This window comes from Maylandia zebra, linkage group LG14 (assembly GCF_041146795.1).
Source record: "Maylandia zebra isolate NMK-2024a linkage group LG14, Mzebra_GT3a, whole genome shotgun sequence".
Taxonomy (NCBI): Eukaryota; Metazoa; Chordata; class Actinopteri; order Cichliformes; family Cichlidae; genus Maylandia; species Maylandia zebra.
In genome coordinates this window covers 35,405,324-35,421,272 of record NC_135180.1, presented here as the reverse complement: position 1 = coordinate 35,421,272, position 15,949 = coordinate 35,405,324, and the positions used below count along the sequence as shown (strand labels likewise).

Genomic DNA, 15,949 nt, shown 5'->3' with positions numbered 1-15,949 from the left:
TGTGTTATAATGACCCTAACAAGTACGAGGCCACGGGAGAAAATGGGATGTAGAATGACCAATCTTTTTATTCACTAACACGAAATATTATACGAAAGATAATACAGCGACCTAAGAATAAAATACAGTGAATGAAATTGACTTCAAGCCAACGTAAATAACAAGGAGAAATACATCGATCTAGTACGAACATTAAAAAAAATATACGTTTTGAAATCGTTAATAATCGAATAAGATTACTTGGGGAGACGGTTTACCTGCAAGTCAATATCCAGGCCACATTTTACCCTGTAAATTTGCCATTCGTTGATTTCCGTGAGGAGCGTACGCTATTCGTCATGATGTCACTCTCGGGAAGGCCAGCCCCTTTTCTCCTTGGAGAAGACGGTCGGCCATTTTAGGTTCATCAGTCGTCATTTCACATCGCTACAGTAGGACGGAGAACGTCAGGACTCAATATTTCTCTTACAACTGTAGTGGAGAATTGCCTACTATGAACTGAAACTCTTCCTAAAATCAAAACAATTAGATCCTAGTGTGAAGTGACGCATAAGCCAGTAGTTTCCAGTGTCGAGTTGTAATTTTTTGCACCTCAATGTAGCTAGAGGAAATGGCTGTGGAAAGCATGACTGTCCATCCAAACTCCCCAACTACCAACCACGAACACAACAGTCTCCTGACTGACGAAAGGTCGAGTAATTCTACAGTCATATTTAAATGAAATTATTTATTTGTCCTGTGCTTTTACACAAAAAGCCCGGGGTTTCTTTTTCCTTTTTTTCTGTCAGAGGGATTAAATTCGCCTTTTCTGGAAAACGAGTACAGAGGTAACGCCATGTTGATACGACAACGCCAACTGGGAGGCCAAAAAAACTTCTGGGATAACGCTGTTCCCTGTGTTTTATTTACGTTTATCACAATCAACGAGCAATCGACTCGAGCCAGCCTGTCTCAAGGAAAAGAGATGAGGTTGAAACGGCTGATAAATCATACTTTAAGCGACCATACTTAACAATTCGACGATTGATCACGGCGCCTTGGTTAACTAATCACCCTCTCTTAAAAAACTTAACTAATTAGTTCAATTAATCGTGTGTGTTTGGTATCAGTAGCGATCACAGCGGTAAAAGGAAAAAACAAACATTAAACTGGTGGTTTTTTTTGCTAACGGTGAGGCCTACTCAGGCTAGCAGCGTTAGCATGTTAGCTGGTGTTACTAACGTATGCTGTTGGCAACAACAGAGAAAGGCTAAGCTAAGGGCTAATACTTATGTTGACTGTGATTTTTAAGGTCGTCGATATTTCTAATGGCTGCTGTTTTTTAAGTAGCCCAACTTTAAGTTATTTGATCACTATCGTCGATTATTATCGGTTCAAATGCATTTGTGCCGTTGGCGGAGCGTAGCGCTTAATTGCACCCTTGGCGTTACGCACTTAAAATTGTCATCGTCTCATTAATTGTAAATAACTCAAATAAGAAAAACCCTTTAGCTCCCCTTATGAACGCCCTCAAACATTTAAGTTTAATTGTCGTTAAATTTAGATTTTTTTTCGTTTTACTGTAGTTATGGATGTATTTTAACTAACATGCAATTTTTATTCACAGTCGTGCCCACACTGACTCGTCCCCAACATCCCCCCGAAGTCCCCCCACCTCCCCCAAAATGTGTAAAACGTCTGCAAAGCATCCCAAAAGTGTTTAAAGTCAAACACAAAAGTTCCCTTCTCCACTGTCCCCAGTTGGCAAAATTTGCTGTACCCGGTTGGTCCCCCACTTTCCAATCCCCACAAACTCCCACTTAGTGTCCCCGAAAGTTTAGCGAGAAGCTTTATTTTTTTGTTGTTTTGAGTGCAAAATGTGAAGAAAGCCCGTCACAGTAAGTATTCCCCATTTTAAATGTGGCCCTTTGTGCTTATAGAGTTAAGTTATGGAGTCGAATATTGAGCTAATAATGTGCCATAATGCATGGTAAACCATTTGATCCGGAATAATCATGTGCTCTGCTAAACCTAAGCTGTCTGGTAGGAGGTTTGTTTGGAGATTTTACACTTTGGATATAAATGGAAACTGTCTGGTGTAACTAACATGGCGAACTGATCATGCACAGGACTGGACTTTATTGTGCTCAGCTTACAAATAACAAAGTAAATAACAGTTTTTCCTCTCCACAGCTCTGTACAGCTAAGCTTGTTTTGGTAGTATAGAGTATGCTTGAATGGGGTTTGCTGTTTTATGTTATTCCCTAAATTGGGAAGCAGCAGGTGATATGTGTGTGTAAGGGGGTATTTCAGAATTGCAGGGGGGCCAACAGCTTGTGCCCATAGCGATTCCCAGCCACCCCCTATTCACAACAACCTGCCTCCACAATACAGCCAAATCCCTGTGCTATGAAAGGGAGCCCTCCTTTGTAACAGGTCTGTGCAATCATGCCAGTCATAAAGTAGGGGTCTGAGTTTGTGGTGTTTGATTAAAAGCTGATAGCTTTTTTAGGACAAATCATCTTATAGAGTCTATTAAAGTGTTTTAGATAATATGTCAAAAATGGACTGGACTGGGTTAGTTGGTATCTGATACTGCGTGTCTTTTTACATATTTCCAGAGAGAATAAGTGTAGTTTAATTCTGGCTCATGGTCCCGAGTACCAAATATGAAGACAGATTTTGTAGTTTATTCTGGATTGTGTCTTGTGAGCCATTAGCAGATAACTGATTTTTTTTTTCTGGCAGTGAATCCAGGTTTTATGAGCCCATTTTTAATAAAAGTGAGAGTTTACTAGGTCATCTGTGGATATCTTTGCACTCTAAAACCTAAAAATCAGTCAAATCTGGAACAGCTACTAATGAAAGATGACCTTTGTACTCCTTGAAGCAGTCCCTTGGCAGGCTACATCTTGGCAGCAGCCAGGATTTGTGGTGGAAGTTGGACTTTGCTGTAGACAGTTTTCATTCTTTAAGCTAACGTGTTTGTGGCATTCTCTCTTTTTTTAATAATATATTTGCTGTTTTGAGGGGAGAAATTGGGCTCTGATGATTAAGGCTGATTAATTTGCTTCCCCTGAGAAAGCCGGTGAGCTGAGGATGTGGTGCATACTACACGTACAGTGGAGTTGACATTTTGCCTCAAAAGCAGATCAGCTGTCTTCCACCACCTGCTCCATCTTAGCTCACTGTGGGCTCAGAGGAGGACAAAACCTGCCTTTGAGAGTCTGATACTGAATGGCAGTAGTCTTCTCAGTGAATCAGTTAACTCCTGTTCACATCATCCAGAGCTCAGACCTCTCCCTGACTGCTGGACACAGTGCTTGTCAGCCTACTTTGGGTGTTGGCCTTTAGGGAGGTACTAATATTTTTTCTTTTCTTTGTTACTAACATTTTTGTGTCAACATTTTATGACGTGTGTCTTGCACAGTTTTGACGTAACAGAGTGCCACATGGTTTTTCTTTTCCTTTTGTGGGCCGGCCCAGAAGTTGGCATCGATCTGGCTCCCTCAGCTAAAAGCCAGTAGGAAGTTTCCACGGGCTTCTAGATTGTGGCAGGAAATGTGCTCTGTGGGAAATAAAAGTTTATGATAAATACATATTTTGTTCGGCAATTTAATCTGAGATTAAGACCCATTACTGCAACACTCTGTTGCAAGTTCTTGTTGTTGTTTTGAGAGATGGCCAAACATAAACACGTTAAAGTACTCAACCTTCTCTGAGGTAGTCCTCAGTAACAGCAGACATCAAACAGCAGGAACTGTCTGTTTATTTATTTTTTCTACACCAGATGGATGTCCTTCATATTAGAAGTTAAAATACATTCAAAAGAGGAAAAAAAAGGCCTTATAGGGTATTTTTTTACTCTGGCAGTGTTCCAGCTGTGGTGGCTAAAATCTGTCTGCGTACAGACAAAAACACAAACACTTGGCATATTGCGCAGACTTCCTTTGTGGTTACTTCTGCTGCTGTAGGAGTGATGATTGCATTTTATCTGTGTATGATAACACACGCACAGAGGCTCACAAGGTGAAAACACACCAGTATTGCTGTCGTGAGTGTTAATAATAGAAGCACAGTATTACATATACACATGACCTAATTTGAAGTCTGAAATTGTTCGTGCTCGTCACGTTATGAGATTAAATCCAAAGGAAAGGTGTTGATGCTTTCTGGAAGCTGTGTAGACGATGTAGAAAGTTCGCCTTGAATACACAGTATTTTAGTTCACCATTCAGCGTGTTTTTATCTATCCTTCTGTTTGGATGACCTAGATAATATGTCAATAAGCAGCTGTGCAGTCTAACCTCACTGCAGGAGCGTTTGAGTTTGTTTTTTAATCTTGAGTGCGATTATATATCCCTCCCAGTGTATGCATAAAGTGTTGTGTTTGACATTTTAGTGTTTCCTTCACCTGGCTTATATGATTGAAAGGTCATCTTATTCTTATGGCAATCCCAGGTACTTATTATGTGCAGTCTTTACAGGAATGCATGTGTATACAAATACAAAATCATTAACTTTAACATCAACCTGCCATAGATTTCAAATTCTGCAGTTAAATTTACATTTACCCATCTTGCGGTGTGACAGACTGTCCATCAGAATACACCGTATAACCTTGTAAATCTTCAGCATCAGAAATTTTCCTGGCAGAAAGTGGTGCGTGCTACAGATTAATAGTCTCTTTTAGAATTATATACAACCATCAGCTCGTGTTTCATATCACAGTCACATGGCAGCAGTGTAAGCAGAGACCCCCAGACCCCCCCCAGCCAGATCCTCCAGCTCTCCAAGGGGACACGGAGGGGTTCCTGAGCCAGTTGAGAGACATGATCTCTCCAGCATGTCCTGTATCTATCCCAGGGTCTCCTCTCAGCGGCATACCCAGGATACAAAAATACAACAAACAGTAAACAAGGATCTAGATTAATTTGACCGATAATTTTCTGAAAAGTCTGAAATCGCAACGGCTCAATCAGGAAAAAATGGCACCATCTATGATATTAGCAGCAGATTATGATCGATGACTCGTTCTTGAATTGTGCGTGTATCCCTGTATCTTCAATTTTCAAATTCGCCGAGCCTCTGTACTCGTTTTCGCCGATTTACCCCCAGCTGCGTGTATAAAGTCGTTCTTGCTTCCTCCTCTTTGTTTGTATAATTTTATTGTGCATTTATCTTTGTAAAATTTTGTGACCATAATATTAAAGATGGCTTTCTTTTCATATACAGGGCAGAAGATGGAGAGCTGGAGGAGGGTGAGTTGGAAGATGATGGGGGAGAAATGGAGGAGGAAGAAATGGCAGGAGGTGTGTCAGCAGTCGGTCCAGGTGGAGACGGTGAAGAAGTGGGTGGAGGTGAAGGAGGCCACGAAGGGTCGGCGGAGCGGCCTCGGCGAAGTAGGGAGCGCCACGCTAGCAGCGGTTCAGACGACGAGAGAGCCCACCGTCGTAAGAGGAAGCGGAAGAAGGAGCGGGAAAGAGAAAAGAGGAGGTCCAAGAAGAAACGCAAATCACGACATAAAGTAAGAATTGTAGTAAACGCAGAGATGAAAACACCCGTTTTCTGGCTTAACCCAAAAATATCAACTCTAACATTTGTCCCTTTTTCTCTCAGCGTCATGCGTCCTCGGATGATGACCACTCAGACTACAGTGATGAGTCTGACTACAGTCCCAGTGAGAAAAGGAAATATAGAGAGTACAGCCCCCAGTACGGTTCTGTAAGTCTGAAAAGAAAACTTTCCCAACACACATGTTACGTGTGCATAATATAATGTGAACATTGTGAAAGTATTCTCAGTTTATCAATGTCTTATCTCTCTCTAGTCTCGTGGGAGCTACGGTGGCGCAAAGAGGGGTGGTTACATGAAGATGGAGAAACAGGGTTACGGAGGTTACGATGACTACGAAGATGACAACTTTGAGGGAGAGGAAGATGAAGACATGGGGGATGACGACTACGATGACTTCACCAAGGAGCTCAACCAGTACCGAAAGGCCAAGGAGGGAGGTGGCGGCCGTGGTGGGCGAGGTAATTTCACGGCAGTTTGAAAAATAGACTTTTTAAACATATTCTGCTGTATGCTGAATATGTGCTCAGCTGACAAGTCAACACGGTTTCATAGCAAGACTGTACACGGAAAAATCAAACCTAAGATCCAACGTTGTGACAAGGCCAGCTGTCTTTTCTAGGGATGTTTTCAAACAAGGAAAGAGAAAAATGTATCACTGTGTTATCAAAGTTCACTATTTTACCTGCACCACAGTTGAATTTGCACTCGAGCATATTTGCATACATACACACAACTTCTCTTATCAATACAAATTTCAGATAAGTTGCTGACAGGTGGAATCCCACTTTTGTAGCTTATTCTTACTTCTCTCTTTGTCTTCGTGCAGGGGCCAGAGGTCGTATGAAGAACCACAGAGGCCGTGGATTAATGAGAGGAGGGAGGAGGGGAAGAGGAGGAGGCAGAGGAAGAGGAGGGCGAGGCGGAGGAGGAAAGATGGGAGGAGATGATGATGGAGACGGCTACGGAGATGAAATGGAGGTGAGGATTAGAGCTCAGAATTATATTTTGCTCCAAGTTCACAAAGAGTCAGTTAAATGACAATAATAATCCTTGTCCTTACAGTATGGAGATGATGACTACGACATGGGTGATGATGACTATGATGACTACTCGAAAGAGCTCAACCAGTACAAGAAGTCCAAAGACAGAGGCAGAGGTTTGTTTTTCGTCTCTTCCTTCCGTTTCCTTTTATTTAAATTTGACCTACGTTGTTTGTTTTTTCTTGTTTTCATATGTTATTGAGATAATTGTGTGTGCACGTATTAAATATGGACAAAGACTCAAATAATGCCATCAGTGTATGTGCAAGTGTTTCTGTGAGCCAAAAACTGAGGTACCAGACTGTTCTAAACACTCAGTTTCAGTATTCCTTTTAAAATCTTTCATCCTGTTGATGTCATAGAAGCTAGATGTCCATACTATGGCACACAGTTTGTGAGGCCAATCAGCAGAAAGTTGCATTAAAGGGAGGGTTAAGGGAGCTAAAATGGCTAAAACTAGGATTTATGCAAAATTAATGGGGAAATATATCCTTTTTTTTGCCCAAAAGTTCACTCACACTGTCTCTTGATTTCTCCACCAGGTGGTAAAGGGGGCCGCGGGCGAGGCAGAGGTAAAGGAGGGCGTGGCATGATTAGAGGAGCAAAGGGTCGAAACAGAGGGAGAGGAAGAGGAGACATGGGGAATGATGACAACGGAGACATGGACAACGGGGTAAAACTTTCATAATTATTATGAGCTCAGGTTAAGCGCCCTGATCTGGTAACAAACTGGACAGTACAGCTAATTTGTATTTGCTTGTTGTGTGGGGTGGGTTCAGGATGGTGTTGGAGGTGATGGACCGGGAATGGGGAGGAGGAATCAGAATGAAAAGCACCAGGACAAGAAAGGAAAGGCCATCTGCAAGTACTACATCGAGGGGAGATGCACTTGGGTAGGATGGCACAAATATCAATAATATGTATTATTAATGCTCTTTTATTGTATACATACAGTTAAGTTCACTTTTCAAAGTGCACATATACAAATTTTGTATTACATTAGTTCCAATCGGACATGCGCACATCTCCTTTGAGGTTGCATTAGGAAGGGCATCCGGCGCACATCTCTGCCAAATCAAATATGCGGAGGGTTGCCCGCTGTGCTGAAAGTAACTTTCTAACAGTTTTTCATGATTTCATACCTCAAACGCAAACACATTTTTAAAATAGTATTTTAGAGTTTTATAAAGATGTTTTAGAAAAAAATTTACACTCAACTATACTGTTTAGCACACTAGCTACCTCCTACCTGGATAAAAATATAACTGTTTCCAGTGGAAATTTCAACGTTTGGTGCCAGGAATCTATAGCTTAATGCAAATATTATAAAAGGCTTTATACTAATATAAACTCTTATAGCAGCATGTAATAACCACAGCTGCAAGATAATGCAGAGGAAATGTCTTCTGTGTTGTTTATTTTGGTCTACAAATTATCTGTTGGCTGCTGTCTCAGCCCTGACATCCATAACACACACTTTTTTCCCATACAACAGGGCGACCACTGTAACTTCAGCCATGACATTGAGCTGCCAAAGAAGAAGGAGTTGTGCAAGTTCTACATCACTGGATTCTGTGCCCGAGCTGACCACTGTCCTTACATGCATGATATCCTTTGCTGTTGACCACATGGAGAGCCTATTTATCAGTATAGATAAGGCAGTCTGGAGTTGTGGATCAGAACCAGTTTTTCCAATCAAATTAAACTTGAATCTCTGACTAGTAAGTCAAGTTAAGAGTCAAGCTGGCAATATTTACCAGTATGAAGTTGCATAAGTGAAATCAATCCAGGGTTTACACCTGTTTATTCGGGCCACCAGGCCAAAGTTGACCCTTTGCTCGATATGTGCACCAGTGTTTTGTTTCAGGGTTTGTTTTTTAAAAGCTCCAATCGTTAAAATGACCATTTAGTTTTCATATTAGTTTTAACAACCATTAACACTATGAAGCAAAGATGAACTAGCAAATTGTTTTATCCAATAATCAGGGTAAATGATGTATTGTTGTATGTGAGTGAGGTTAAATATGATGCAGTGCTGTATCAGTCGTCGTACCCACTTTGTCTGATGTTGACACAGCTGATAATGTGACACGAGTGTTCCTCCTTGACTCCTGTGCTACGTGAATTCCCCTGTAAGCTGTTCCACACCACAGGGAAGTGTGTCAATGGTGACGAGTGTATGTTCTCCCACGAGGAACTCAATGATGATACTCGGGAGCTGCTTAACAAGGTAGGAACCTCCGACCTCGAAGACAGTCACCTCGTTTATCTTCTGTAAACTCTCACAATATTAAGTGTATATAAGTTAGATTTTTGTCACTCGCACAGTCTGCCAGTTTAAGTTGACAGACTGTTGTTTTTGTTTGCCTTCAGTTGTGTTTCTTTAAGATTCACCCAGCAGAGTATTTTTCTTGGTTTTGTAGATGCTGGCAGAGGATGCAGAAGCTGGAGCTGAGGACGAAAAAGAGGTGGAGGAGCTGAAGAAGCAAGGAATTAACCCGCTTCCTAAGCCCCCTCCTGGAGTCGGCCTCCTTCCAACCCCTCCCCGGCCCGTTCCTGTTGAAACCAACACAGGTGGTGTGGATTTTGCTGGGCCTCCAGCTGGTGACTTTGGGGGTCTTCCTGGACCTAATCAGGTGCCCATGGCTGTCAAAGGTCCCCCAGGACCAGGGCCTGTTCCTGTCCCTGGTCCCTGCGTCGGTCCACCTGTCCACGGTCCTGATGGAAGTCCCTTCCAAGGTGGCCCGCCGAATCCCCCTGGCCTTCCTCCTCCTCCCCACATGGGTCCCCCACCTCCTGCTGGTGGAGGAGGAGGAGGAGGAGGCATGGGGAAGAAGATCCCCTCGTTGTTTGAGATTAAAGTTCAGCCCACAGGACAGCTGGCCCAGAAACTCGCAGTTAGGTAAGAGATCAGAAATGCAAAGAATTAAAGTGAGTATTTGTATAATCCGCATCCTGACTTTGTCTGTAAGAAGATCCAAGTTCTCAGTTTTTGGAATGTAGGAATACTGTCTGAGGTTTTTACTCTGAGAACTGAAAACGTTTTCTGAACATCTGTGAAATTGCGTTAAGGCTGAGAAGCATCTGCTTAGATTCACAACAGCTCAAAGGTTCCTCCCAAAACCCGCGGGCCCTGAGTGTTGAGTAGACAAAGGATTTTCAGTGCAATAATTATTTTAGTGTTTGGTTATTGGTTTTGTCAGACTTCTAGGAAATGCACAACTAGCAGAGAATAATGTGTAACAGGAACTAGTATCTACATTTTTTTAATTAACTCTAAATAATTAAAAAAAATGTTTGCTTTGAGAGTCACTATCCGAATTCTAAATCATACTCCCGCTTTTGTATTAGAAGCCAGGGCCCCAGTACCAACCAGGGTCAGACCCCAACACCTGGACCTCAAGGGCCCCCTGGTGCCCCTCCTCCCAGATTCCCTGCCCCTCCAGGTATGATGCCCCCTGACATGCAGAACATGGGCCCCAACCTTGGAATGAACCAGGGCCCTCCCAACATGGGACCCGGTGGACCACCAATGATGGGAGGATTTCCACCAGGAGAGGGCCCTCCACATGGAGGTGCTATGCCTCCAGGTCCTCCTCAGGGAGGAGGAAACTTCTACAATAACTTCTACAATCAGCAAGAGGGTATGAAGATGGAGGGTGTGGTTCAAGAAGGTGAGATCATTTTATACTAAATACCAAAATAGAGTTGGAGCAGCTTACTTCAAACAATAGTGGCTCTTAAACTTATGAGAATGTTGTCTGTTCCCTATCAGGTGACAGTTACCAGGGTTTTTCCGGTATGGACGAGAGAGGAGGCACAGGAACATTTGGAAATCAGTCAGGCAACCAGGAAGGCCCTGCTAATGGAGCCACAGCCAATCAGGGGGGGATTTCTGTGCCTGACTTTCTGCCACCTGCTCAGCGCGTCCTCTTCATGAGGATCCAACAGAAGCAGCAAGAGGAAGAGGAAAGAGCTCGCAGGATGGCTGAGGGAGGAGCAGAAAAAAGCAGAGACACTGAAGGTAGAGGAACAGCACCTGCATCTGTGTATAAATGATTCCTGTGGCATAGTGAGATGTAGCATCCTTTGCAAGTATTCCTCTTTCCGTATGACTGTCTAAGAACAGGAGAAACCTGTAAAACCAAAGACTTAAGACTTAAAACCATTTTGTGTGTAACAGAAATGAGACGGAGGTGACCCTTTCAGTGATTGCTTAGAGTTGACCAAAATGTCAAATCCCTCTTTTCCTAGGTGACTCAGGGAACTGGTATTCTAGCGAGGATGAGGATGGCGGTGGGAGCGTGACTTCCATCCTGAAGACCCTCCGTCAGCAGACCCAGGCTCCTCAAAAATCTGACGTGCATCCGAGCGACCCACGCCTTGTGAAAGCCTCTCCTTCCCACCCTCCGGCTCGCCCAGCAGACCCCCGCTTAGCTCGGGATCCACGCTTGGCACGTGCTGCTGAGTCAGCTCAAATCTCTGACCCCACCCACTCCACACTCGCTCCATCGTCATCTGGACCACCTGCAGACCCCAGGCTAGCTAGGCTAGCTGCTGCTGCCTCAGCAGGATCTGCCTCCCATTCGCCTCCAGCTGCTAAGCCTGAACCTCCCCTGGTCTATAAGCCCCCTCCGCTCACGACCCCGGCAGTGGATGAGGAGGAGACTGAGCGGGTTCTACGGGACAAGCCCGTGCCGATTCCTCTGGATCCGCTCATGGGTATGGCTCTGAAAGACCCACGTTCCCAGTTGCAGCAGTTCAGCCACATCAAGAAGGATATTGTTCTTCACATGCCAGCATTCGCTAAAACGATCACCTGGTCTCCTGAAGATCTGCTTCCGCTCCCTATTCCCAAGCAGGACCTGCTTCCTCTACCCCCGGGCATCCCTCCCGTGTCCACCCTTGACTCACGTCTGTCCCGTGGTCAGCAGCAGCAGTTACACACGCCACTCACTCACTCGCAACCTCCTTCCGTACAGCCTCCTCCTTCCTTAGACGCCCCTGCTCCCTCCTCCTCAGCTTCTACCCTCCCAGAATTTGAATTTCTGTCTCGCATCCTGAAGAATGTTAACTCCAGCACGTCCCAGACTCCTTCTCCTCCTCATTTACCCACACCCCCTACCACTATGCCAGTTATGGGTCAACCTCAGTCCATGCCTGCAGCTTCTATAGAAAAGCCTGTTGACCCCCGTGTTGCCCGCAAAGTCCCCTCTGATCCCCGTCTCCAGCCACCGAAGTCGGCACTGAAGCAGCCATCAGAACCTGTGCCCCCTCCGTCCACATCTCCTGCACCAACATCTAGTTCTTCTCCACCTGCCATCGCTCCCTATGACCCACGGTTGCTCTCCTCAGTTGGGGCAGGGCGCAGTGTAGGGGCCGGGACACCAGGGGGTGCCAGTGTGCTGAGCAGCATTAGTCTGTATGACCCTCGGACTAACAAACCAGGCAGCCCTGGTACCAGCAGTGGCGCTAACAACTCTCCTAACTCAGCCAGCCAAACTGAGTCCAAACTCAGTGACCCCACAACGAGTAAACCTAAATCCAAGGAGCCCCTCTTTGTTCGGAAGTCTGCATTGGACCAACCTGAGCCAGAGAAAAGTACAGAGCAAGGCACGGATAGATACAACAGCTATAACAGGCCCCGACCCAAACCTGCGCCCTCACCTAACTCCACAGCTCAGGGCGGGCCTGCTGCAGCTGGGGTGGCTGCAGCTGGAGGTCAGGGTGCTCCTGGATCTGCTGCAGACCAGGCGCCTGCAGGGGTCCATAACCTACCAGTATCCTCTTTATTTGGTGTTGTGAAGCAGGCTAGTAAGCCTGGCGGGACAAGCAGCCCCTTTGGGGGAAACAGCCCTGCACAGTCTGATCAGGCGGCCGCAGAGCAGGACAACGGCTCCCTGAAGGAAGTTTTCAAAGGCTTTGACCCCACAGCCTCTCCCTTCTGCCAGTGACACTGATCCTGGGACCCTGACGCCCCAGATGTGGCAGCTGGGTGTGGGTTGTTTCAGGTTTTTGGACACTGAAAATGTCAGTGCAAAGAGAAACGTGCACTGCGGCAACTGCCTGTAAGACGAGTTTTGATAAGATTGGCAGCAGACATATTACACACAGACACACACACACACCCAAACACAGTGTTTCAGATTCTATAAAAGACTCTCGGGTAGCGTTTAAAGTGAAATCTCTATTTTAAACAGACTTATTGATGTATAAATAGATGTATTCTCTCATCTCAGTGCTTAATGAAAATGATTATCCTGACAACAGACACACATTTATATGGAATGAAACTTTAGGCATCACATGTGTTTAAATCTCCTTTTATTTAAGTTTCTCACATCCTTCTGTTTCATATTTCTTCTCTTCTTAAAGCTGATGTGCTCGTGTATATATGCATATTTTCTGGTTAGTTACAGATGGCTGTGCTCTTTGTAACAAATTAAAAGCTTTTTTTATATCTGATTTTCCCAACAATATATTGTTTATTTTTGGTGTTTCTTTAAACAGAATCAAGAGCACTGAGGCAACTTACTTTACACCTGTCAAAAACTAAATGCCCTCCACATCACTGCCTTTGCTTTCATCCACTGTCCTCTGTCTTTGGCGTCACATCAAACTAAAGCATTTTTTTTTCTTTCCACGTTACTTTTTTTCTGCAGAAATGACTGAAATGGTCTTTATTCTACTTAAATGCTTTTTTAAGTATTTTTCTACTCCTTTGCACTGTCAGCTTGTGTCTCTGAGGCTTGTATTTATATTTTGAGTGGCTGTAACCCTTCAGGCTGTTCATGTACAGCTCCATTTCAGGTGTTTAGCTCTTACAGGTGACAGGCTCTTTAATCACTACACAACCGTTGAAGCCCCTAATTCTCACAGATTTTGCCTTTACTCCAGTCTTGTTGCTGTGAGGAGAAACAGACTTTCACTTGAACATTTATTTTTATCGGTTTGTGAATATGGAGAGCACTTAAGCTCTAGTTTCCATAAAGCTTAAGGGGGCGTTAGGAAAAAGCAGGAAACAGGTTTAGCTGCTCAGACTGATGACTGACTCTGTCACTTCGCTCTCCAATGGCACATTTAGTTAGCGGTTAGTTATCCATTGAATCATGTCCTTTTATCTCTGCTGCCAAAACTGGTTTTGTCAAAGTTATTTCCATGTATTTCCTCCTAATTACATTTGAATTTGGACCACTGAATTAAAAGTCATCTACATCTCAGCGTTTAGTTTCTTTGTTTTGTTTTATTAGCTGTTCTGAATAGAGAAGTTTTCTGCCTTGCATTCTCAATTGAAATGCTTGGCTGGTGGCACCATGACAATCATAAACTACATTTGGACCTAAAATTCAGACGACTTGTACGTGTCGCACTCATCTGTGCCCCCTCCTGCTTTTCATCTGAACCATGCCAACCAAAATAAATGAAACAAACTAAAAAAAATGTTTGAAAAAGTGGACGTGTAATTGTGGAAATGTTCACGGTTTGGACTCGCAGCTTAGATGAGAGTGCAAGTCTTCTCTCCAGAACGTCTGCCATAAACGCCATGAACTGTGTGAATTAGAAGTGAATCCAGCGTCTGAATCAGGGTGAGGGAAAGCGGTTGTTCCTGTTTGTTGTAAGGGGGGAGCGGTTTCATTGCCAGTCTCGTTGGCGAATCTGTACGTGAGCGGTCAGTTGTGGCGGGTTCAGATGTTTTTGACCTCCAGAAAGTGAAGATTGTACAACAGCTCTCAGGATCGTGTTCGTCCATCTTGTGTATAAACGTTTTAATTTATTTTTTTATACTTGAGTAAATATACTTCCTCACTTGTAAATTTTGAGCTGAATCATTTTGTATGTCAGAGATTACCACTCACCTCAGTGGGGCGTCGGCGCGCTGCAGCAGTGTGAGGAGAGGAACGACGTTCACGTCTGGTTTTGTGTATGAAGATTCAGATAAGAAAAACTCACTATTATGTCGTCCTCCCTGCCAGTCCATTTAAAAGCCTGTCAGGAGGCTGAGTGTCAGCTATAGCAAGTGTGAAAGTTGTTTGTTTTTTCCTTTATGGATTTCTTTTTGTTTGGTTCCTTTTTTTCCTCACTATGTAAATTTGACCAGTATCCAGTTCCCGTCTTTGGAGGACTGGAGTTTTCTAACTGTACACTGTAGGTGAGGTTGTAAGTATTTAAATAAAATTAATACATGATCAACCAGTTTCAAGTATTTCCTGTGTTGTCAGTACCTCGGATGATTCATTTGACGCATTTTTGTTTTCTGTCAAAGTCTCTAAGTAATTCATTGAAGTCACGATTGTTCAGCCGGATGAAGGTTGTGAGCGCTGAGCTGTCTGTCTGTGTCTCCAGTCAAATCAGATTATCTAAAAACGCCCTTTGGCCTGCTTTTCAGATGTATTTTTCACAAGCAGGCTGTCATTTTTTTTTATCTTGTTCTTTTATATATTTAGACCTGAACCGTGCAGTTCTTGGCTCGGCCCCTGTGGATTTGGATCAGTACCTCAGCAGCACACAGGCTGTTTCCTGGTTAAGTACGATCCACTACTGACTCACTTCCTGCTACCCTCCCATCCTGCAGCGCTGGCTCCAGGAAGACAAACTATTCATCCCGAACCTCAAAGGTTTCCTATCACACACGCGAGCGCACATGTTCTCCTCTGCCAGTTTGGTTCTACGTGTTGTACCCGCCTGTGACCTTCAGCACAGCACAACACAATGTTATACGAGGTTATCCAATAGCTAATTAAAATGATTATTACCTTTATTTAATTAGGAAGTCTCAGACATTAAATCTCGTATGTCTTCCTTGGCCAAACGAAGTAACGTAAAACACCAAATCTACAACATCATAAATTCAACTTTAAATTCTAAGGTTTTAGAAATTGGAAAATATTAGTATTGTCTAAAGATTAGGTAGAAACAAAGTATGACATTACAAAATTATTTAACAGAAACTACAGGGCAGTGATTATCAGTTGTACAGTACTTTTTGTAAGGCGTTGGACAAACATGGAGTTGGCAAATGTCTCAGCAAATTCACCCCACGGTGATGTTCAGGCCTCGGCTGGCTCATGACGACAAAATTAGAAAAAGAATGAACAAGTGGGGCTTTTTTGGACGTGTTTCCAGCTCACGTTTGCAAAGTTGTATCTTAACAAACCAAAAGACTTCAGGAGCACGGCAGACCAAAGTGGAGATGTTTGACAATGATGCACAGCATCAACTAAAGAACCCAGAACATCAGCACAAACACCTCAAGCCAACTGCCAGCACGCTGTTGGAGGGGTGATGATTTGGGCTGGTTTTGCAGCCACGAGGCTTAAGCACCTTACAGTCACCGAGTCGACAGTGAACTACTC

At 43.8% G+C, this 15,949-nt stretch overlaps 1 protein-coding gene across 3 annotated transcripts; it reads left to right on the top strand.

The window, feature by feature from the left end:
- The first annotated feature begins 377 nt into the window (after positions 1–377).
- On the top strand, positions 378–14,792 carry zc3h4 (zinc finger CCCH-type containing 4). 3 transcript variants are annotated; one of them, XM_004569626.5, is made up of 14 exons: positions 378–690; positions 5,215–5,506; positions 5,599–5,703; positions 5,810–6,014; positions 6,383–6,534; positions 6,619–6,712; positions 7,139–7,269; positions 7,376–7,489; positions 8,092–8,203; positions 8,717–8,826; positions 9,020–9,498; positions 9,951–10,270; positions 10,372–10,620; positions 10,851–14,792. In XM_004569626.5, the coding sequence occupies exons 1-14, from the start codon at positions 611–613 to the stop codon at positions 12,548–12,550; spliced, it is 4,143 nt and encodes a 1,380-aa protein (XP_004569683.2). In that variant the 5' UTR covers positions 378–610; the 3' UTR covers positions 12,551–14,792. The 3 variants fall into 3 exon arrangements, with proteins under 3 accessions (XP_004569683.2, XP_004569682.2, XP_004569684.2); XM_004569625.5 differs by having other exon boundaries at positions 9,948–10,270; XM_004569627.6 differs by lacking the exon at positions 378–690 and adding an exon at positions 715–1,877 and having other exon boundaries at positions 9,948–10,270.
- Positions 14,793–15,949: the final 1,157 nt, after the last annotated feature.